The 22,671-nt window shown below is 34.2% G+C and overlaps 1 protein-coding gene across 1 annotated transcript in view; it reads left to right on the top strand.

Annotated features, from left to right (window-relative positions):
- GKAP1 (G kinase anchoring protein 1) overlaps window positions 1-22,305 on the top strand; it is a 56,131-nt gene extending 33,826 nt beyond the window's left edge. Inside the window, exons 6-12 of the mRNA XM_084238291.1 lie at window positions 2,694-2,716; window positions 6,759-6,911; window positions 12,792-12,893; window positions 16,220-16,283; window positions 20,428-20,498; window positions 21,027-21,104; window positions 22,177-22,305. Of these exons, the coding sequence (XP_084094417.1) occupies window positions 2,694-2,716; window positions 6,759-6,911; window positions 12,792-12,893; window positions 16,220-16,283; window positions 20,428-20,498; window positions 21,027-21,104; window positions 22,177-22,224 (539 nt within the window). The 3' untranslated portion in view covers window positions 22,225-22,305. The remainder of the gene's footprint in view (window positions 1-2,693; window positions 2,717-6,758; window positions 6,912-12,791; window positions 12,894-16,219; window positions 16,284-20,427; window positions 20,499-21,026; window positions 21,105-22,176) is intronic.
- Window positions 22,306-22,671: the final 366 nt, after the last annotated feature.

The raw sequence follows: 22,671 nt of genomic DNA, 5'->3' as shown, positions 1-22,671 counted from the left end.
CTAAAAAAGGAAATCCCATATGATTCTGTAATGCCTTTTCTAGGTATTTACCCAAAGAATATGAGAACACTAATATGGAAAGATTTATTTACCCCTATGTTCATAGCAGCATTACTCATAATAGCCAAATCATGGAGTCAACCTAAATGACCATCAACTGATGACTGGATAACAAAATAGTGGTGTATATACTAAATGGAATACTATTCAGCTATTTGAAAATATGAAATAGTATCTTTTGGAACAAAATAGATGGGTCTAGACATGATTATGCTAAGTGAAATAAGCTAGAATTTGAAAGACAATTATCAATTGTGGAATATAAATACTAAAGGGAAAAAAACCTTGGGAAAACACAACAAAAATAACTCTTAGCCAGAGGGGAGGAGGGAGAAGAATGGGGAGGTTAGGATATATAAGGTAGTGTATTGGCACTTGAAGCTTTGATAGATGAGTGAATCATGTGCACATGTTGGGGTATAAAATTGTGCTCCCCAAATTACATATTTATCTAAACTAAAGACAAATTCTTAAAACATGTTTTTAAAAAATGAACTAAAACCAAAAACTCTTACTTGCTTTAGCTACATCTCAAGTGCTTGGTGGCTGCATTTGCATAGTGGCTTCTATATTAGCACACATGTAGAACATTGCTATCATAACAAAGTTTTATTGAGCAGCATGTGCTTATACCACTTAGAGTAGTTGCTGACCAAATTAACAGCTTTTTGTACATTAAGCAGCCTGTTTGATTCATATGAATTTAGACTTACTGTGCTGGCCATTTGTTCTGTGAAGATTAAGAATACCATACTAATGTCCCTCCTCACAACCTAAATATTTTAGAGAAAAGCCTATCTGTAAAGTTAGAAATAAATTTAGAGGATTATATTGCCTGCCTTTTAAAAACCAGGAGAGTTTTTCCTATAGTCTGCCTTTCTGATTAAGTTGCTTTGTTTGGGGGATATAGAAGAACAGCTAAATTTCTAACTTTAGTAAATAAATTTTACTAACTTTAATAAATTTTTCTAACTTTAGTAAATAAATTTTACATAAGAAATATATTTCATTAAAACTAGCTAGAAACATGAAAGAGTGCTTTTTATAATGCCTTAATTTTTTTTCTGTATATTTGATTTATTAAGTATTATGCAAATTTACTTGGTGAACTGAGAAAGACATCAATAAAATACTGTCTTGTGATGCACAACCATCACAAGACATCACTAACACTGTTGTGATTCTTCCTTGGGTTCTGGCATCAACTTGTATGCTAAGGAGAATGTGCTAAAAGAATGACAGTAACCTACCAGGATATAGTAGTTTGATCTGACACTTGTGATCTTGACTTTGACCATGTTTAATGGACTCTGTTCTGATCAGTGAATAATGTGAATATGTTTATGAAAGCTTTAAAGGACAATTATTTTACTTTTTATTCTACAAAGGCAGTGGTTGTATGGTTATCGTTACAGTATTCTGTGATTTGATTTTAGATATATTTGTTTCCCCCAAAAAAACTTAATGTGAAACCAAAAACCTAAATTACATGGAATTCGGTTTAACTTTAAGATTCTTCCTGGTGGTGCAGGGGTTAAAGTCTCATCACTATCAAATTATTGCCAGCTACTGCAGCCAGGGAGTTAGCCCACATGGCACAGCAGACCTCTCCTGTCTCGCCTGCGGCTCCCCTCACTAGTGTATTTCAGTAGATCTGCCTGTTCTGCTACCTACTCTGTCTATGGTGAATCCTCTCACTCCCCACACCTGTGGCCTATATCCCAGTTCTTTTATGCATAAATAAATAAAAATAAATCCTTAAAAAAGGAGTTAAGAGAATATTATGAACAACTTTAAAATAGCTAGACAAATTATCTTACCAAATTAAAAAACCTCTCAATTGTAATTAATGTATTCTATTAAATTATTTTTAGTGTTTGAGAATGGAAATATTCCTCTGTACACAAGAAGCTTTGTTAAATATTAGGTATCCTTATCATTTCCAGTTTAAACCCTTGTTCTCTATTTGTATTTTAGTTTCCACTTTATTTCTGTGTTGATTTCCTTTTTGTTTTCCTTTCCCTCATTCTGTAAATCCTTCCCAGAAATAATGTTACTAATTCAATGGTTTGTTTAACCTAGATGTATTTGTGATACCTTCTTTTTTGTATTAAGTCTAAATATATATTAATTTTTAGGATTTTTTTCATGGTGTTATCAAATCATGGTAAAGTAAATATTTAAAATAAAATAGCTGATAGTTTTAAAGGACAATTATTTTACTTTTTGTTCTTCACACCAGTGATTGCATGGTTTTTGCAGTTATAGTACTCTGTGATTTGATTTTGGATGTATTTGTTTCCCCCAAAAAACTTAATGTGAAACCAAAAACCTAAATTACATGGAATTCAAATGTCTAAAATTTAATCATATCCCTTGATATGAATGGTATTTACAGTAAATACAGTTACTTAAAATCTAGTTTCTGATCTGAGCAAATTAGTAATTACATGTTGAAGTTTACCATCTTAGTCCTAGTAAGGTAAATTTATGATTATTAGACAATCCCCAAATGAGTTCTGTAAATCTTTTATAATTTTGAAATTCAATTATTTTGTTTAAATATTTTATACAGATCAAAATCTTTGTATATGTTAATGTCTTTCAGTGAAGTCTCTCTTTTTCATTTGCAGATCACATTAGTAAAAAGACTGAGGTAAGTGTTAATTGTAGCCATCTTTATGGTTTCTTACATAAAATCTTTCTAGAAAACATGATGATATTAAAAATAATACTTTAATAATACTTTTTGGAAACAGCCATTTAAGGACAGCAGAGGTTTGTTATGAGTAAACGCAATCATATTTCTGTCAATTTTAAGGATGTAAAATATGACAGAATTAAAAGAATAGCATTATTTAGTTGAAGTATAATATCTGAATTTGTGGTGAGTCATAAGGTTACAACATGTTAACCTAAAATTTTAGGGTTAAGTGGTATAACACTCTTAAGTCTTTATTTTAATCTTTAGTAAATAAATATCTTGGCACTAACATCTGAATTTGTGTGTGAGTGAGTTATAAGGTTACAACATGTTAACCTAAAATTTTAGGGGTAAGTGGCATAACACTCTCAAGTCTTTATTTTAATCTTTAGTAAAAACACCCTGAAACCATGTTTTAAGATGTTTTGAAAATTGTGAGGTAAGGTGTGTTTCCTTCACTTAAACCTCAAAGATTAATATAAACCATGTATTTCTCTTATCCTTAATTACAGTAGTGGTGCCTATAGATAACTTCTTAGGGTTATTGTTTGCTTTTTTTTTTTTTTTTTAAGACTCCAGTACATCCACTAAAAACTTTTTTATAAAATATTTTTGAATTTTGAGGAAGGTACTAATAAAATGTTAAGATTTCTTTTAACTTCTTTAGGTAATAGTTTGAAAGCTTCATTATATTTTTCATATATTTTTGTTAGTAATTTCATTAATTGATTTTTTTAAGTCATGCGTTCCTTGATATCACTTTAGAATACATAAATGATTTTTGACCATTTTTGTTGTTGTTTCAGGCATTTGCTTGACAGGTGAAGGGAATGAAATCCATCTTTAAGAAAACCACATTTCAATAACTGTGATTATATTAGTAAAAAAGTGCTGAACTGTGCACACAAATACAAAATTGATACTGTTGTTAAAAGAAATGGTAGGAATTTTTTTTTAAACAAATTGCTAGAACCAGTTCTCAGATAAAATTTAAGTGAACACATATATACATTGAGTATTAATTTTACGTTTGTAAGTAGAAAACATGTACATTTGGACTGATTCTAATTTTTCTTTTTAATCCACTGAGTTATGTGGAAGTTAGTTTTATGCAAATGAGAAAGCAGGTTCAAATGGTACAACCTATTCCTGAGACTACCAGCAATGTCAGTGAAAGAAAAAATAATTTTTATAAATTTTCCTGCTTGCTTTTTCTTCTTTATTGATTTGAAAGAAGAAAAAAAAAGGCAGACTGACAGAGTATCACCTATTTAATATATTCAATTTGAATTGTATTGACACAGTCATATGTATGTAACCTAACATATTTTGTCTTCATTATAATTTTAGAACTAATTTCTATTTGTCTATTATAAGTAATTTGATGTCATAAAATTTGAGCTATCCTGACAAAACATTTTCTACATTTATAAAAACAGCCTAATTAAAATTTATTTTCTACATAACCATTTAAATAAATTGGTCAGGACCGCCCCTGCTGGCGCAGTGGTTGAGTGCTGGGCTGCGAAGCTGCCTGCAGCCTCTGCAGCACCAGTTCCATCTCCGGCCACTGGCGAGGGTCCCACATGGCACAACAGATCTCTCCTGCCATGCCTGCTACTCCCCTCAGCAGTGTATTTCATCAGTCTGCCTGTTCTGTTCCCCGCTCTGGCTCTGGTAAATTCTCTCACCCTCCCGTGCTTCTGACTGTACCCAGTGCTTGTATAAATAAATAAATAAATCTAAAAAATAAATAAAACAAATAAATAAATAAATAGGTCAGAAGAACATGTGATTAACATTATCTTTTGACACTTGTTGAAAGTATACCAAAATTATGTTCTGTTTCATTAGAGGTATTACTTTCTGAGGCTTGAATATTTAAATGTAGAAATTGTTATGCTGTTGCTCAAGGAATTTAGGAAAGGCTTTATTTTTGAAATAGTCTTTAAAGAAGTCTGAAAAAAATTCCAAGTTCTGCTTTAAAAAAAGATGTGCTTTCTACTCCAGAAAATATACTAGTCTTTGTATGCTCAATAGCTGATTTAATTATTTCCATCTTTAACATGTTATATATACCAAGAGATTTTTTTCCCTAAAATTCTAACTTCTGTAGTGAACCTTATACATCTCAGCTCTCCTTTTTTAAAATCATATATTTATTGGATAAAATTCAAAGGAGAAAAGATTTTTTAGTTTATTGCTGAGTGATAAAGAGTACTTGAACCACCTGTACATTCCTGTAGCAGCTAGCTAAACTTGTTCTCAGGTTAGTTTCATCATTTCTCTTTTTATTTATGTGTTCTTAATCTTGGTGCTTTCTTCCAGTCCCAATTCTTTGTAGTCGCTCTCATGCTGAAACAATTAGAATGCAAATGACACTTGTAGGAGTGGAGAATGGGAATAATTAATTTTTCTTCATTAAATGTCCAGGAGACGTTGGTTGCCATTGCTATGCCAGTTCCTTGCCCATCCTTCTTCTCTACAGTGTGGTCAAAACATCCCAAGAGAATTCTAATCAAGCAATATGAATAATAGATAGTACTTATACATACTCCTTAAAACCTCAACTAATTATACCTGCCAAGGAACATTATTTGTTCCTTAATGTTGTTTCCTTTGTTTTAAATTTTAGTGTGTTGCCTTTGTAAATACCAGTGCTTCTAGATGGAGTATCTCATAGCTGTTTCTTTTTCTTTAGTCCCATTTTTATCTGGCCTTCCTCCTAGTATCATTCAGTAGATTTCAAAATTTTAATGATCATCATATCTTGAAGTCTAAAAGTTCAAATCTTCAATATACTGGGAAAGACATACTCAAGAAGAGTACCCACGAAGTTGTAAAAGTGGTTGCCAAATAGTAGAGATGAAGAGGTTGTCGGCTAGGGGCAGGAGAAAGGGTTAATTTTCATAATATAAATTTTAGATTTTATATCATGTGTATGTACTGCCTATTTGAGATCTATGATAGAAAAGACTGAGGCTTGCCCACATTAGAACTCAATGAAAAACCATAACGTGATAGCTCAATTTCACCCTGCAGTTGGGATATCTAGGGCATCATGCCAAGCCTGTAGAAGGGACATGTGGACCTAACAGCAACTGGACAACCGGGGGATATGCTTTAAATTTGACAGAAGCCTGCACATAGCCTCACCAGACAGCAGAAACTCCCAGCTGCCCACCTGTGAACAGGATGGTCCAGTGTTGTAAGCCTGGAGACACATCAAGAAGTTAAACAGAGTTACTGTATGTCCCAGCAATTCTACTTCCAGGTTTATTAAGAGAATTGGAAACATTTCCATACAAACACTTGTGCATGAATGTTTATGGCAGCATTATTCATAATAGCCAAAAGGGTAGAAACAACTCAAATGTCTTATCAGCTGATGGAGAAAATAAAATGTGGAGTTTCCGTGAATGCTGTATTATTTGCAGTAAGTAATGAAGTACTGATACGTGCTGTAATATGAAGCTTGAAAACATTTTACTAAGTGAAAGAAGCTAGTCACAAAAGACCATATATCCGTTCATTTCAGGTACCAGAATAGAAAAATTTAAACATATAGAAAGTAATTTACCCTGGGGACAGCTGAGTGGGAGATTTTAGGAAAGAAATAGGGAATGACTAGTACTAGATTCAGAGTTTATTGGAGAGGGGAGGAGTGATGAAACTGTTAAAAAATCATGGCTACGGCTGTACAGTTGTGTGAATATATTAAAAACTTTGAATTGTGTACATTAAATGGGTGAATTCTAGGATATTAGGTAAAAAACCTTTTCAGTCAGCAATATCCAATTCAAAATATGAAGAAGTAAAGGACACAAGAAAATATGGCTATACTCTTTATCTTCTGGAGATGGGTAAAGATCAGATGATTGTCTCTTAGTTTCCATTTTTCCTTCATTTTCTATCCCTCTAATAGCTGACTAGGTTTGTTAAATGCTTAAATGTTTGTGTTGAATAATAGTAAATAATAATTCATTTTTGACAGGACTTGAGTTCTTCCCAGACTTTATCATCTGATGGAGGATTCTTCAATAGACTGGAAGATGATGTTCATAAAATACTTATTAGAGAAAAAAGAAGAGAACAGCTTTCAGAATATAATGGAACAGATAATTGTGCACCTCACGAACACAACCAGGCATGTACAATAGAAATTCTCTTAAAGTTACAGTGAAATTAAAATGCAACAAAAAAGTAAGAAGTAGAATTCAATTATGATTATATAGCACATTAGAATATTTTTAGTCATTCTCATGTATATAAGTATGTGTATTAAAAAGTATGAAGTACTTCATTGATGAATATTTATTGAACACATGCTATATGCTAGATTCTGTTGGATACCAGTGTGGGGAGAGGGAATCAGACCATCTTACCCTTAGATATTCAGAGTAGTGGAGATAGGAGGGCATAGACCTGTAAAGAGAATATCATTCAGCATAATGAAGACTTTAAAAGATAGAATAATAAAGATTTTTGAGCAGAAAGAGTAATATACTACTCTTTAAGTAACTTTCAAAGGTTATTTTTGTGATGGATTTTGAATGATGAATAACTGTGAAGTGATAAATGCTTGTAGACTTTACAACCTACGGGAAGTGAAAGAATAAAGACCCAGAGTTATGAAAGCCCTTATGACTGAGTATCTACGTAAAGAATTAGATGAATGTGGAGTAGGTTGGATTTAGACTATAAACTTTTCTTTGTAAAATTAAGAAAGTAGAATTTTATTCTATAGACCAGTGTAAACTATTGCAAACTATTGTTCTCTTGTTATAAGGCCCAAGAGCAAAGAATAATAATCACATTTGAAAATATTGTTTAAAAGATCTCATTATATAGAAACCTGTGAGTCCGTGTATATTTTTCTCACCAAAGCCACTAGTCTTCTGTCTTATTTCGTCTTAAACTATAAACCTGTTCTTTACCTGATAGTGACTTTCATTTTGTTAGTAGCTTTATTATCCCAGTCTGAATTGTGTAAGTAATTTCAGCAGTGTCCAGTACTGTTTTTCCCTTACTTACTTGACTTTCTATTACTCCCTGCTTGTCAGTTCACAGCACTGGCTCTCACAGCATTTATTGTCTACCTTCTTTATTCTAATTTAATTTCTAGACTGCCAGGTATTGCTGGAAAAATATTTTTAAAAACAGTACTAACATTCTTTTCTGAAGGTCCGTGCTATGTAAATTTTTCCATATCATTGCTATTCAACAGTCCTTTGATTCCTTTCTTCTTGACTGACAAATTACTGCATTGGCTATTTCAAATTCTAAAACCATATTTCCCATCATTTTATTCTCTTTAGTGGGCATTATCTCTGACAAATTTAATCCTTCAACAAATTAAACACTGTGTTGTATTATATAGAACACAAAAAAACTCACATCTTAAGACATTTTATTCCAGTGCACTAGTGAGATTGGTTTATAAATAATATTATTCCACATAAAAATCCTTGCTTTTTCTGGCACTGAAAAATTTAACATTTTTCTGGCTTGTCCTAAATATCAACTTTTTGTGCAGTTCAGGTAACCTTGTTGACATTTATGGTTAGCATATTTGCTTCCTCTTTTTTCACTCATTATGATTTTCCCCTTTGTGGCTCATATATTCTTATTTTTTAAACAAGATAATTTTTGGAAAGAGAGAATATTAATATATTTCAGCAAATAATTAGAGGCCTCAAATTCTTGGTAAAATAGTTGGGCATATACAAGTTTAGTTAAATGATTAAGTAGTATTAATGACCTTACTAAAGTGACTGCAGAATAGTAGAGAGCAGTCTTTGAAATACAAAAACTTTGTAACAAAATGTAGCTCTGCAGCATATCAGCTGTGTTTCATTGGCATGAAATTATTTGCTTTTTGCCGGGGACCAGCCTCCAGCAAAACGTCGTGTCAGGGGTTCCTGAAAGGATGAGACGGCCTAGGCGAAAACGAAAGAACTGAAAACTTAAGGGCTGAGGGGAAGGGGAATGAGGTAGAATGAGGAGACACTGACACTTGGTGAGGTGTTAGTATTTTTTGCCGAGAGACTTAGTAGGTCTTTATTTATTTATTATTAGTAATAATAATAAGAAAATACATTATTAAGTGTAAAGCATAAACAATTAGTGTATTATGTTTCCCATAGACTACTGGCCCCTATAGGTCTCAGCTAGACAGCAGCTCTCAAGGTTAACAGATAATAAACCAAACCTAACATTAAAGTTACTTATTTTTTTATTTAGACAATTATTAAAAACAGTGAATAACCGCCAGTGTATCCCTATTAGCTAAAGCCTAAGCATCAAAGGACTATTTTATTTACATGACCTTTAGCCGGAGACCAGTTGTAGTTTAGCTATTAGAACTTTTTTTACCTAGAAATTTTTTAACTCAAATAGCTTTATATTAAAAACTTTCCCAAGAAACTTCAAGAGAAAACAAAATAGAAGGACCTACTATGATTATTGTATTGTAATGTTTGTCAGGCATATTTAATAAGTTGTCTTCCATTGTCAAGTGAGCCAAACAGTCCAACAACTAATTTTTAAACAAACAATTTTTTATGTTATTTATTTACAGTATGCTGATACATATAATTTATTGTTTAATATATTTTTTGATAAATTTTTTTTTATGTCTATGAACAAAAAGTAAAGGGATGTCAGATCTTTAGCCCCACGGTGTGAGGCCCTTTTTCTTAGCTGCTTGTCAGTATTCTATCTGGCTGGGGCAACAAGACCTCCTGCAGCAGCTTTTCATGCACTATTAGGAAAACATAATTATGAGTTAAAATGTTTAGCAGAGCATGTTGTACACAGTATTCATGTAATAATTATTTTTGTACAAGGTAGACAGTTTTAAGTCCAATAAAGGATGTACCGATAAAGTGTCATGGTAATTCTCAGAAATGGTAGGAATAAGAGATGACTTCCATATTAGTAGAAAATAGCTATTGAGTTGGAAGAAAGTAGTAGAATTTGAACATGCAGAGGTGAGAATGAAGAAATTGAATATCTGGAATAAGAGAAAGGATGCAGTGAAGTATAAACCAATTAAAACAAAATGTTCACAGAGAAGGATAGTCTAAGATTGGTAAAAGGTTGGAAAGAATTGTGGAGGATTTAAAGACCTGACTTATGATTCAGTTGTTAGATAATAAAGAATTTTTTTGAAGATTTATTTATTCATGCATACAAGAACCGGGGTACAGACCAGATGTGCAGGAGGGTGAGAGGATTCACCAGAGACAGAGCGGGGAACAGAACAGGCAGATTGATTGAAATACATTGCTGAGGGGAGCAGCAAGCGAGACAGGAGAGGTCTGCCTCGCCATGTGAGTATCTTGCCTGCTAGCCGGAATCGAACCTGCACTGCAGAGGCTGCAGCTTCCCAGCGCTCCGCTCAACTGGCAGAGCCACCGGGGAGGTCCCAATAAAGAATTTTTTAATGCTTTTGAGCAGAGAACAAAGTTTTACACACTCCTTGATTTACAGTGATTCAGCACAATTTTTCAACTTTAAGATAGTTGAAAAGCAATATGCATACATTGGAAACCATAATTTGAATTTTTAATGCTAAAATGTGGCAGTGAGCCATAGCTCTCAGTCAGCCATGCTGTCATAATGGTAAACAGCTGATACTCTGTGGACTGTTTTTTACATTTCAGTACAGTATTTAATAAATTATATGAGATATTCAACAAGTATAAAATAGCTTTGGTGAAATTATTTTGTATAACTGTAGGCTAATGTAAATGTTCTGAGCACATTTAAGTTAGGCTAGGCTACACTCTGATATTTGATAGATTAGGTACATAAATATGTTTTCAGTTTAGGATATTGTCTTTAAATTTTTTTTTTCTTATGCCATTGTTACATTTTATACAGTGTTAGTTACATTTTGTACTGTGGATGTAGTCCCAGTTGTTCCACCACCACAGCACCTCTGATTCATTACCACAGTCCCTTGTACTCTATCCTTCCCTGTTTTGACCCCTCTACTGTCCCCACTCCTACTGTATACCTCAGATTTATAGTCAGCTTGCAGGTTTTACAGTTTAGGGCATTTTCAAATTATAATTGTTTTATTGGGATGTCACTTCATCATAAGTTAAGTAAGATCTGTATATGGTAATATTAATTTCATTCATTGTCTACAAAAATACTGAAGGAAGGTGAAGGCTAATGATTGGAATTAGACAATACAAATTATTGGTAAAGACATAGAATACTGGTAACTCTACTAGCAGTAATACAAATTGTTATAACCACTTTGGAAAACAATTTGTTATTAACTGTTAAAGTTGAAGATAGTCAGAGACTGTATATTCTGTAAATCCTAACCTAGATTAAACCTTGGAGACATGTTCAAGAAGAATATTCAAAACTCATTTGTTTGGCCTCCCGTGGTGGCACAGGCAGTTGAGCACAGTGCTGTGAAGCTGTCCGCAGTGAGATACCCACATGGCGAGGCAGACCTCTCCAGTCTTGCCCACTGCTCCTCTCAGCAGTGTATTTCAGTCAGTTTGATTGTTCTATTCCCTGCTCTGTCTCTGGTGAATCCTCTCACTCTCGTGCACATCTGGCCTGTACCCTGGTTCTTGTATGCATGTATAAATAAATCTCTAAAAAAAACTCATTTGTCTGGAGCAATGAAATCAATAGGAGAAATGAATGAGTTACAGTTATATGTAGCAATATTGAATATAAAAAATATAGTGAACTAAGTTAGGAAAGCACTCGTTTCACAGAATATTGGCTCTTTCCTAGACCTTTGCTCAAAGTTCATTTCACATGCCATGTCCTCCCTCAACCACCAAAAACAGAATGCCTGGATGTGATCTTTCCTTTATTTTCTATAGCTCATAGTATTGTATTTACCTTGTAGTGTATTTCACATAGCACATTCTTAAATCTCTTCCTGGTCTTTCTTTTCTACTACATTGCTTTTGTTAAGCTAGGTGCCATGACCATTCTATTTTAATTATTTTTGCTGTATGCTATATAATTATTTGGTAGGCAAATCCCTCTTCATTGCATTAATTTTTTTTTCACCCTGTATTCTTCAGATGAATGACTATCTTGCTTAAATCCTATTGGAATTTGAGGGGAATTTTATTGAATTTACAGGTTAATATTTACTAATATTTACTCTTCCCATTACAAATGCAACTTTGTTCTGTTATTTTCAATATTGTACAGTTTCCCCTAGGGTTCCTGAAATTTTCTGAGTTTTAGTCTTAGTGATTTTTTTTTATTGCTATTGGGAGGATATGATTTTTCTAGTTAGAATTTTTACCTGTTAATTGCTGATACAAAGAAGAAATATTTTTGGTTTTTTGTTATTTGTTTTTTTCTCACTAGGTTTTTCACTTCTTTTGGGGTTTGAAGATAGACCAGTAGCTTGTCACAGAACACTTTTAATATGCTTATTCCAGTACAGAAATATCAGTTTTCAAGTCCTGATATTGTTCTAGGTTATTTTTGTAGTTTGAGATTAATCTGCTTGTATTGTACACAATTGTGATTATATAAAATTGAAGTGGAGGGCCTCCCCGGTGGCGCAGCGGTTGAGTGCTGGGTTGCAAAGCTGCCCGCGGCCTCTGTGGCGCCAGTTCGATCCCCGGCTGCTCCCCGGCCACCAGAGGAGGGTCCCACATGGCGTGCAGACCTCTCCTGCCGCCCGCTGCTCCCCTCAGCAGTGTACTTTGGTCCTTCTGCCTGCTCTGTTCTCCGCTCTGGCTCTGGTGAATTCTCTCACCCTCCCACGCTTCTGACTGTACCCAGTGCATGTATAAACAAAAAAACAAACAAATAAAGAAAGAAAGAAAGAAAGAAAACATGCCTCTATATAAAAAAAAAAAAAAAAAATTAAAAAAAAAATTGAAGTGGAAATGTAGTCAACTGTTTAAGGTTGCTTTACAAAATGAATTAAAATCAGATTTTTTCCTCTTAGACTTTTCACTATTGTAAGCCACAATTGACAGAAGTAGCTTAGTTCTAAAATTGTGTGTTTTTCTCTGTTTAGGAAGTAGTTCTGAAAGATGGAAGAATTGAAAGATTAAAGTTAGAACTTGAAAGGAAAGATGCTGAAATCCAGAAGCTGAAAAATGTGATCACTCAATGGGAGGTTTGTATTTATTTATTGTTAAATTTAAATCTACATATTTGTGTATTTTCTGTTTTTCTCTTATGTAAATATGTTTACTATATGAGTTCTGCTATTTAGGTTTTTCAATTTATTAATGAAATAAAATCTGAATAATGATTTATGTCATGGTATACAACACTAAATTTATAATATACAACACTAAATTTGCCTTTTTAGCCATGTTTTAGTATGTAATTTAATGGCATTGTTACCTTTACAAGGTTGTGTAGCCACCACCAAAACGTTTTTATCGCCATAAACAAACTCCCTATCCATTAAACAATTACTTGTTTCCTCTTAGGCCCTGATAACCTCTAATCTCTATGAATTTACTTTTTCTAGTGGGACCAAAGAATATTTTTCTTTGTGTGTCCATTTTATTTCACTTAGTATGATGTTTTCCAAGTTCATCTTATTTTAGCAGATGTTTATGGTTGAATAATACTCCAGTGTATGTCTGTTCTACATCTTGTTTATCCATTCATGTCCTCATCACTTGAATTGTTTCCACCTTTGAGCTATGATGAATGTTGCTGTGAACATTGTTGCTCAGGTATCTTGAAGTCCCTGCTCTCAGTTCTATGGGGTTTATGTCTAAGAGTGGACTTGCTGGATCATATAATATTTCTATGTTAAACTTTTTGAGGAACTGCCAAATTTTTTTTCATAGCAACTGTACTATTTTACAGTCCCAACAGCAATTCACAGAAGTTCCATTTTCTCCACAATGGAGAAACAATGTTAACACTTGTTATGTACACATAGATTTTAAGCATAAACCTACTTAATCCTTCTCTTCCTTCCTGAGGGTTAAAAGGAATCCCCTAAATTTCAAGCATTTTTCTTTTTTGACTAATATTTATTGCTCATCAATATTTTTTGAGTGTCTTATCTTAGATAATTTCCTGGGTCCTGTATATGTAATAGTGGAAAAAACATCCAACCCTGATGTTTAGTACATTTCTCTTCCTCTTCTGCTCATATCTTCAGAATCGTCCCTGCTAAAACATTGTTGGGACATACCCACACACATGCTTTAGGTTTCTTTGTCATTTACATTTTCATTTGCTTTTTGTTGGGCACTTACCATATGTAGGCACAGGGAGTACAAAGCTAACTTAGCAATAAACTCATGGTCTAATAGAGAAGGTAAATATTTAAATTGCAGGTACAATGTAGAATTGAGATTTCACAGTGTTCCAGAAACACAGAAACAGGAATGAATAAGTTGTTCTTCTAAACTGGTAAGTATTTCATAGAAAAGATAGTGTTTGTAGGGACAGAGAGCAGCATATATATATTAGTAGGAAAAGGCATTGTTACTAACATTTAAAGAAATTATAGGTGAGATTGGAGATGTTATCTGGGGTTAGAATTTGAAGACTTTTAGATTATTTTAGACAGAGGTCTTTAGAAGGGAAGTGACCTGAGAATTGTTTCATGGGATGGTAATGACCATAACTGGGGCCTAAAGTGAATGAACATAGTCTGGTAAAACAATTGACAGGTATATTGAGTGTGAGAGGAAGAGCATGTTAGAACTGTTTTGAGGAAATGGTAACTAATAGATTTCATCTTGGACATGATGAATTTGAAATGGCTGTGATGAAAGCATAGATATTCAGGATGCAATTGGACATGGTGGAGTCACTGCGTGCTCTCTTTTTTCATGAAGTTAAAAATACTAATAAGGGCACTCTGATTTGTGTTGTTTATTACAAATTGCCTGTATTACAAATTACCTAGTATCCTATACATTTATGTTTTATAGATACAATTACTATTCAGAATTGTATATCCAAAATTATATATGGTATTTTTATGGGCAATATAAAGAATTTTCAGGGGCCTCCCCAGTGGCGCAGCTGGTTGAGCGCCACGCTGTGAGGCTGTCCGCAGCCTCCATAGCACAAGTTTAATTCCTGGCCGGCCAGGGAGAATCCCACATGGTGAGGCAGACCCCTCCTGTCTCACAGGCTGCTCCCCTCAGCAGTGCCTTCCGTCCCTCTGCCTGTCCTGCTCCCCGCTCTGTCTCTGGTGAATCCTCTACCCTCCTGCGACTCTGCCTGTACCGCAGCTCCTGTATAAATAAAAATAAATCTTTCAAAAAAAATAATTTTCACAGGTAATTTTGCCCATTTGCAATTTTTGTTTCATATACTGACTTTAGATCCTAAAGTTTAGCATAGGAGCTGCCACCATGTACATTGACATAAGTCTTGGATGAAAGGTTTTGAGCTAGAGATAGAGCTTTGTGGATGTAAACAAAGTGGCAAAATACAACAAAAGTAACTGAAATATGGTGGTTGCCTGAGGGAGATGGGTGGGAGATGTGATAGTGTACTGGTATTTGGGGTTTTGGTAGAGGTGAGTGAAATATGTGAACATGTTGAGGTGGAAAATAGTACTCCCAAAATTAATTATGCAAATGAATAGCCAAGTATTAAAATTTTAATTAAAAATATTTAGTTAATGAAATAACAAATTGGTAAAGCCTTAACTAAGAAGATAAAGAAATGTGTTGTACAATTTACTAACTGCTGTATGTGTTTACCTAAATTAAAAGTTAAATAAAATTTAACATTCATTTTCTTAGTCACCAGTCACATTTCTAGTCAGTTTGTAACCACATGTTGCACAGTGACAGTTATAGGACAAATCGAAAAATTCTAGTATAATTTTGGACAACCTTAGTATAGAGCTATACCAGGACCTTTTTTTTCCCATCCAATTATTTTGAGTTGTATAAGGATTCTGAGAAAGAAAAGAGAAAGGCACATGAGGAAAATTTAGTATTATGCTGAGTTTTCTCCACTTTTGTCATTCCTTTGTTTTCAACCTCCTATAATATATTTTTTTAAAGATTTATTTATTTATACAAGCCCTGGGATACAGGCCAGAGGCGGGAAGATGAGAGAATCCACCAGAGACAGAGCAGGGAGCAGAATAGGCAGAAGGACCGAAATAAACTGCTGAGGGGAGTAGCAGGGGAGAGGTCTGTTGCTCCATGTGGGACTCTCCCTGACCGGGCGTGAATCGAACCCATGCAGCAGCACTGGGCTCAACCCACTGTGCCACCTCCTATAATAGGTGGTGGGAGGCCCAACCTCCTATAATATTATTTTCTGTAATTATACCAGGGATTTAATATAAGTAGTAGATTGTTATGAATATGTTTTCCTCCATTCTTTTTCTTTCAAAAGTAATTTGTCTTTAAACAAGCCTAGAATTCATAACTTCATGAATTGTTAGTAAATCATAAACTATATACTTTTTAAAAATTAATTTTTTTCTTTGATCCTTAGGCAAAATATAAAGAAGTAAAAGCAAGAAATGCACAGTTACTGAAAATGCTTCAAGAAGGTGAAAGTAAGTGATTTATGTTTTTAGAATAAAAAACTTTCTGAAAAAAAATTTGAACATAATTTTTCAAGGTATGTGATTTATCAAGTTAACAAAATAAAAAGGCTTCCCAAAGTGATACAAACTGGATTGTTGCTGATAATTTTATCATTACAAGTCACTCTTACAGCACCTTTATATGATACAAGTTCATGACTTAGGATTTATTTATGAATATTCAAGAGAAACTCTTGAAATTTTAATTCTTATAAATTATTAGAGGAAATTCTTTTTTTAAAAAAAAGATTTATTAGTTACCATACTAAGAGGGTGTAGGCCAGAGGTATTGGTGGGGAGGTGAGAGGATTCACCAGAGGCAGACTGGGGAGCAGACTTGGTGGCTCTACTGAAATACACTGCTGAGGGGAGTAGCAGGTGAGATAGGAGAGGTCTGCTGCACCATGTGGGTCAGCTCCCCCAGCTCCACTTAGAGCTTCAGTGACTGCTAATAGCTTGATAGTGCTGAGACTTAACCCCTTGCGCCACCAGGGAGGCCCCTGTATTAGAAGAAATTCTTATAAATTATTTAGAGGGAAAACAAAACAAATACCTAAAATTCATAATTATCAGAAAGGTTTGTAATTATTTAGATTTTCCTTCTCTCATCCTGTCTGCTCTTCATACTTTTGCTAAACTTTTTACAATAAGTCACAAGCAGAATACCAGAGTAATTACTAAAAAATTATTAGTTATTAAATTTACATTTTAAGGCCCCCCCACCAAATCAACTGCATTCCTGAATATGTACACCTAGTGAGGCTTACTATGACAGTTCCATGAAAAATTTCCATTCATAACAGCAAAGGAAGTATATATTAATTTTTTTTAAAGATTTATTTATTTATTTATACAAGCACTGGGTACAGTCAGAAGCGCAGGAGGGTGAGAGAATTCACCAGAGCAAGAGCAGGGAGCAGAGCAGGCAGAAGGACCAAAGTACACTGCTGAAGGGAGCAGCGGGCAGCAGGAGAGGTCTGCGCGCCATGTGGGACCCTCCTCTGGTGGCCGGGGAGCAGCTGGGGATCGAACCAGCGCTGCATAGGCTGCGGGCAGCTTCGCAACCCAGCGCTCAACCGCTGTGCCACCGGGGAGGCCCATATATATTAATTTTTAATATAACATTTACGCAAAAGAAATTATAAACCATGAAAGATAAAGATATAGGGCCTCCCCAGTGGTGCAGCGGGTTGAGCCCAGTGTTGTGAAGCTGTCCGCAGCCTCTACAGTGCAGGTTCATTCCCGGCTGGCCAGAGAGACACCCACATGGCACAGCAGACCTCTCCTGTTGCACCCGCTGCTCCCCTCAGCAATGTATTTTGGTCCATCTGCCTGTTCTGCTCCCCGCTCTGTCTCTGGTGAATCCTCTCACCCTCCCGCATCTCTGGCCTGTACCCCAGCTCTTGAATGAATAAATCTTTTTTTAAAAAGGTAAAGATATAAATGAGAAAGTCTCTGAATAGACAAAATTTAGTGTACTAAATCATTTTCCATTAATAAATATTAATCAAATCCCAAATATAGTGCTTCATTGCATTAAAAAATGGTGAAACTTACCTTCAAGAGTAAGTAAACAACAACCAAAATTATTTCAAATGTGAAGATTACTGGAAATGGAATTATCTTACCAAAATGTAAAATATATTTTAATAGTTATCAAGTAATGTGAGTAAAAACCAGAAATCATGTCACTGAACAAAAAATAGTCTTGAAGTAGAGTCAAATGTTTTTTAATAACTTTGTTATACTTTATAGTTATATCTTTATTGTACAGCTTAACTATTAAAAAATAAAACAAAATTATAAAAATGAAATAATTATTTACAAGATGTCTTTCTAATTGAAGAATTTAAAGGTTCACTGGAGATTGGATGAGTGATTTTCAAATATGTCAGAATAAATGTTTCTTAAGGAATAAAAAGTAAGAAAAATTGATTTAAATTGGTTACCATTAAGTAATATTAGTTACCATAGTATAATATTTCAGTTAGGAGAATTTTATGTAGGAACATTACATGAAAAATACTCACAGTACGTTAGAGTATACATGTGCTGGCATTATAATGTCAGTGTACCTAGTCAGTTCTGTCATAATGTATGTTACTAAAAATCACCAGTCTCTGCAAAATCCCATATTCACAAATTCTATAGGGAGAGGAGGGATGAATAGCAAACAACACTCAAAAACTTCATAGTTGGGCCTCCCCGGTGGAGCAGCGGTTGAGCGCTGGGCTGCGAAGCTGATGGCAGCCTCTGCAGCGCCAGTTCAATCCCCAGCCACTGGCAAGGATCCCACATGGCGCGCGGACCTCTCCTGCCATGCCCGCTGCTCCCCTTAGCAGTGTACTTAGTCAGTCTGCCTGTTCTGCTCCCCGCTCTGGCTCAGTGAATTCTCTCACCCTCCCGCGCTTCTGACTGTATCCAGTGCTTGTATAAATAAATAAATCTTTAAAAAAAAAAACAAAAAAACTTCATAGTGACACATTAGAGATTGGCAACTAATATAACTAGTAAAGTTTAATACATGTTAAAATGCTTAAACATATAAATACTGTAATAAACATGACCCTTTATCTTGAAGACAAAGTTTGCTTGTAAAAATAGGCTTCAGAGGGCCTCCCCAGTGGTGCAGCAGGTGAGCGCAGTGCTGGGAAGCTGTCCGCAGCCTCTGCAGTGTGGGTTCGATTCCTAGCTGGCAAGGGAGATACCCACATGGTGTGGCAGGCCTCTCCTGTCTTGCCCGCTGCTCCCCTCAGCAGTGCTTTCAGTCCGTCTGCCTGTTCTGTTCCCCACTCTGTCTCTGGTGAGTCCTCTCGCCCTCCTGTGCCTCTGGCCTTTACCCCAGCTCTGGTATAAATAAATAAATCTTTAAAAAAGGCCTCCCTGGTTGTGCAGTGGGTTGAGTGCAGCGCTGTGAAGTTGTCTGCAGCCTCTGCAGCGCAGGTTCAATTCCCAGCCAGCCAGGGAGATTCCCACAAGGTGTGGCAGAACTCTCCTCTTGTGCCCGCTGCTCCTCTAGGCAGTGTATTTCAGTCATCTGCCTGTTCTGCTCCCCACTCTGTCTCTGGTGAATCCTCTCACCCTCCCACGTCTCGGCCTTTACCCCAGCTCTTGTATAAAAATGAATAAATCTTTAAAAATAAATAAATAAATAAATAAATAAAAAGGTTTCAGAAGAGTTGCAGCTTGTATGTTACTGTGAAGTGATGAAAGGATGGAAATTTGGCGTGGTTCTTTAACACACATGAACTGAGATAGTTGGTAGATACATGAGGTGTGTGTATGGGTACAGTTTTCTGTATTTATGAAATTCTACTTTAGCAAATGCAAAATTCAAGTATTATCAATCTTGTTGCAACAAATTCATGTTTTCAAAAGGATTATAGAAGAATTGACTGTAATTGAAATATTACATAACTATTAAAAATCACTTGTTCTCACTGAGTATGTATAATTCTGGGAATGGAGGAGTAACAAATATAAATTGTAAATGTTCCCAAGTTGATTCCAGGGAGATGTGATTTGTTTCATGACAGCATTTCACCTTATGGCACATCATATTAAATTTCAAAAAAAAAAAATTTAAATTACAGCATTATATTGGTAGTGCTGTGGTGTTATCAGTACTCATATATTTGAACATTTCCTCCTTTACTAATTTTATTATATTTTTGTCTCTTCAATTTTTCCTAGCTTATTTTCAAAGTTGAAGAATTAGTTTTTTTGTATATCAGTCATTACCATGAGTCAAGGAAGGTTTTTCCCTATGTGAAATTCTTTTTCTTGTGTCTTTGACCTCTCTAGTATAAATGGAAAGTACTATCTTTCATCATATCTGTATAATTACTTTGTCAGCATATCTGTATAATTATTTTGTCATGTAAAACACAAAATTTCCAATAAAAACTGCTATGGTGATGATAATAAAAGTAAGAATTTGCTAGTGAAAAATAAGAGCTAAATAGGGTCAACAAATACACTTAATTAAGTATGAGGAGGACCATCAATCTTTGCCTAGCTGCACCTGTGTCGTAATTCACTAAAGTATTGTTAAAGAATTTGAGTGAAAAGTCTAATACTGTTGTTTCTCTCTCTCTTTTTTTTTTTTTGTCAGTGAAAGATAAAGCAGAAATACTTCTACAAGTTGATGAATCACAGAGTATCAAAAATGAGCTAACTATACAGGTAAGGATAACTGAAGTATACCTACAATCCTGATTTTCCTAAGCTATTTAGTCCTGAATCACAAAGCTTGACTGAACAAAAAATATAGCCCAAAAAGCATTGAATGAAAGTGATAAAATTTATAATACTTCATTATTATTGTAGGTAACTAATGAATGAAGATTCTATTTACTGTGCTAAGGGAGGGAAGTATGTCCTGAAAAATGAGGGCCGATAAGGTTATGTTTTAGTTGACAAGGACTATAAATATAGAAATAGGACAGATAGAATTTATTTTATTCATGGACTTGATTTTCTCCCCCCCCATCCTTATTTTGTTGTCTTGTCTTTGAACTGCAGGCATGTTCTGTCTATAATATACGGCTGAGTAAAATGCCTAATTTAACTTGTGTATGTGGGTCAAGGGGGAGTTCTCTTCTGATGTTTTCATCTAGTTTTCAAAAATAATCATTGAGAATAAGTGTTAAGAATCAAAACTTTTTGCCTTAAATGACCAAGAAAGTCTTTTAATTGAGTATTTGGTTACAGGTGTCCTCACTTCATGCTGCATTAGAACAAGAAAGATCTAAAGTGAAAGTATTACAAGCCGAGTTAGCCAAATACCAGGTGTGCTTTTATAATTTTGAAAGTGTTTTTAATCACAAGCAGTACATTTGTATTAGATACAATGTGAGAATAAATGCTCTATTTTATTCTTAGGCAAAAATTTATTCACTAAACACACTGATCATTTCATTAACATATGTTATAGAAAATGTTGAGGTTATTTTAGAAAATGTTAAGGATATTGCTATATAATTAATTTAGAAAATTCTTTGATACTACATAGATAATGTGGTGTGTGTGCTACTGAATCACATCCAGAGAAGCCACATGACATTTGTCCCATTATATAACTTGTGTATAGCAGTATCTCCTAGATATCTTCATTGTCAAGCTATATTTCTCCTTAGTAGTTAATAGATACTAATGTGTGAAGTGAAGGTTATGTGAGTGTCCTTTCCTTTTCACCCAAAAGTTTAGTATTCATTCATGATCTTTGTATCTGTTATTATCTTGGTGGTTAGAAAATAGTAATTTTTTTTTCTAATTCTGTTATTTCATCTGCATTTGCAAGCTGGCATTCAGATTTTTTCAAATGGAGCAGTTAAAAAAACATCTGTTTTGTTTCAACATATGTATACGTGTTTGTATAGATATACACACATAAATGGATTTGTATGTACATATGAATGTGTATCTATGTCATAATATAAAACTGCATTCATTAATGTGGTATCAGAGCCAAAAATGTTTGAAAGCCACTGGTAAAAGTTGGTTAGCACTAGCTTTAACCTCTCATCAAGATAAATCACTTTCTGCCTGGGAGACTTTGGAAAGGATGCCTGTATTTTGTTTTAATTTTTTGTTAAATAGCAAGTTAATAGTTTTAAACTATTAACATTTGTACCTGTCTATAGTGGTAAATACTAAGTAAATGTTTTCTATAACTTTAATATTTGTAAAAATTATTCAGTAGTATGCACAAATTTGCAACAAACTCAAAAAAGACATTTCTTTCTTTTTATAACCCAAAATACCTTTATTCTCATGTATTCTTAAAATGAAAATGTGCATAAAATATTTCCTAAATAATTTGTTTACCCTGTGTTTTTTTTTTTTTTTTTTTTTTTTACAGGGTGGCAGAAAAGGGAAAAGAAACTCTGAATCTGACCAGTGTAGGTGATTACATTCGCCTGAAAATTCTAAATTTTCAGGGTTTTGCAAAAATGTATATATAAAATGCTGTGCAACTGCTAAACTATGCAGTTTTTGTTGAAGAAATTTAAAACATTTGGCTCACTAACAGTCTATAATTTTATGTTATTTTGGCTTGAAGTGAAAAGAGAAATAGAATTCCAGCAGAACTAAATGATTATTGTTTGCCGTCCATACTTCTTATCACTTTAGTTTTTCATCAGTCAATAAAATTAATTTACTCTTTTATTAATGTTTGATTTTTTAAGTTCAGAAACAAAGTGAAAGCTTTATTTTTGCTTATTGCACAATCAGTTGGGTCATTTCAGTTCAGTAAATACTCAGCACTTTCTGCATGCTAAATGCTATGGCACATACAACATGTGTGAAAAATGGTTAATATTGTAAAGTTAGCTCAGGGGCACTGTGGGGAGTG

Source organism: Talpa europaea (assembly GCF_964194135.1).
Source record: "Talpa europaea genome assembly, chromosome: 7".
Lineage (NCBI taxonomy): Eukaryota > Metazoa > Chordata > Mammalia > Eulipotyphla > Talpidae > Talpa > Talpa europaea.
The sequence above is the reverse complement of the archived record's forward strand: the minus strand, read 5'-3'. Positions and strand labels throughout refer to the sequence as shown.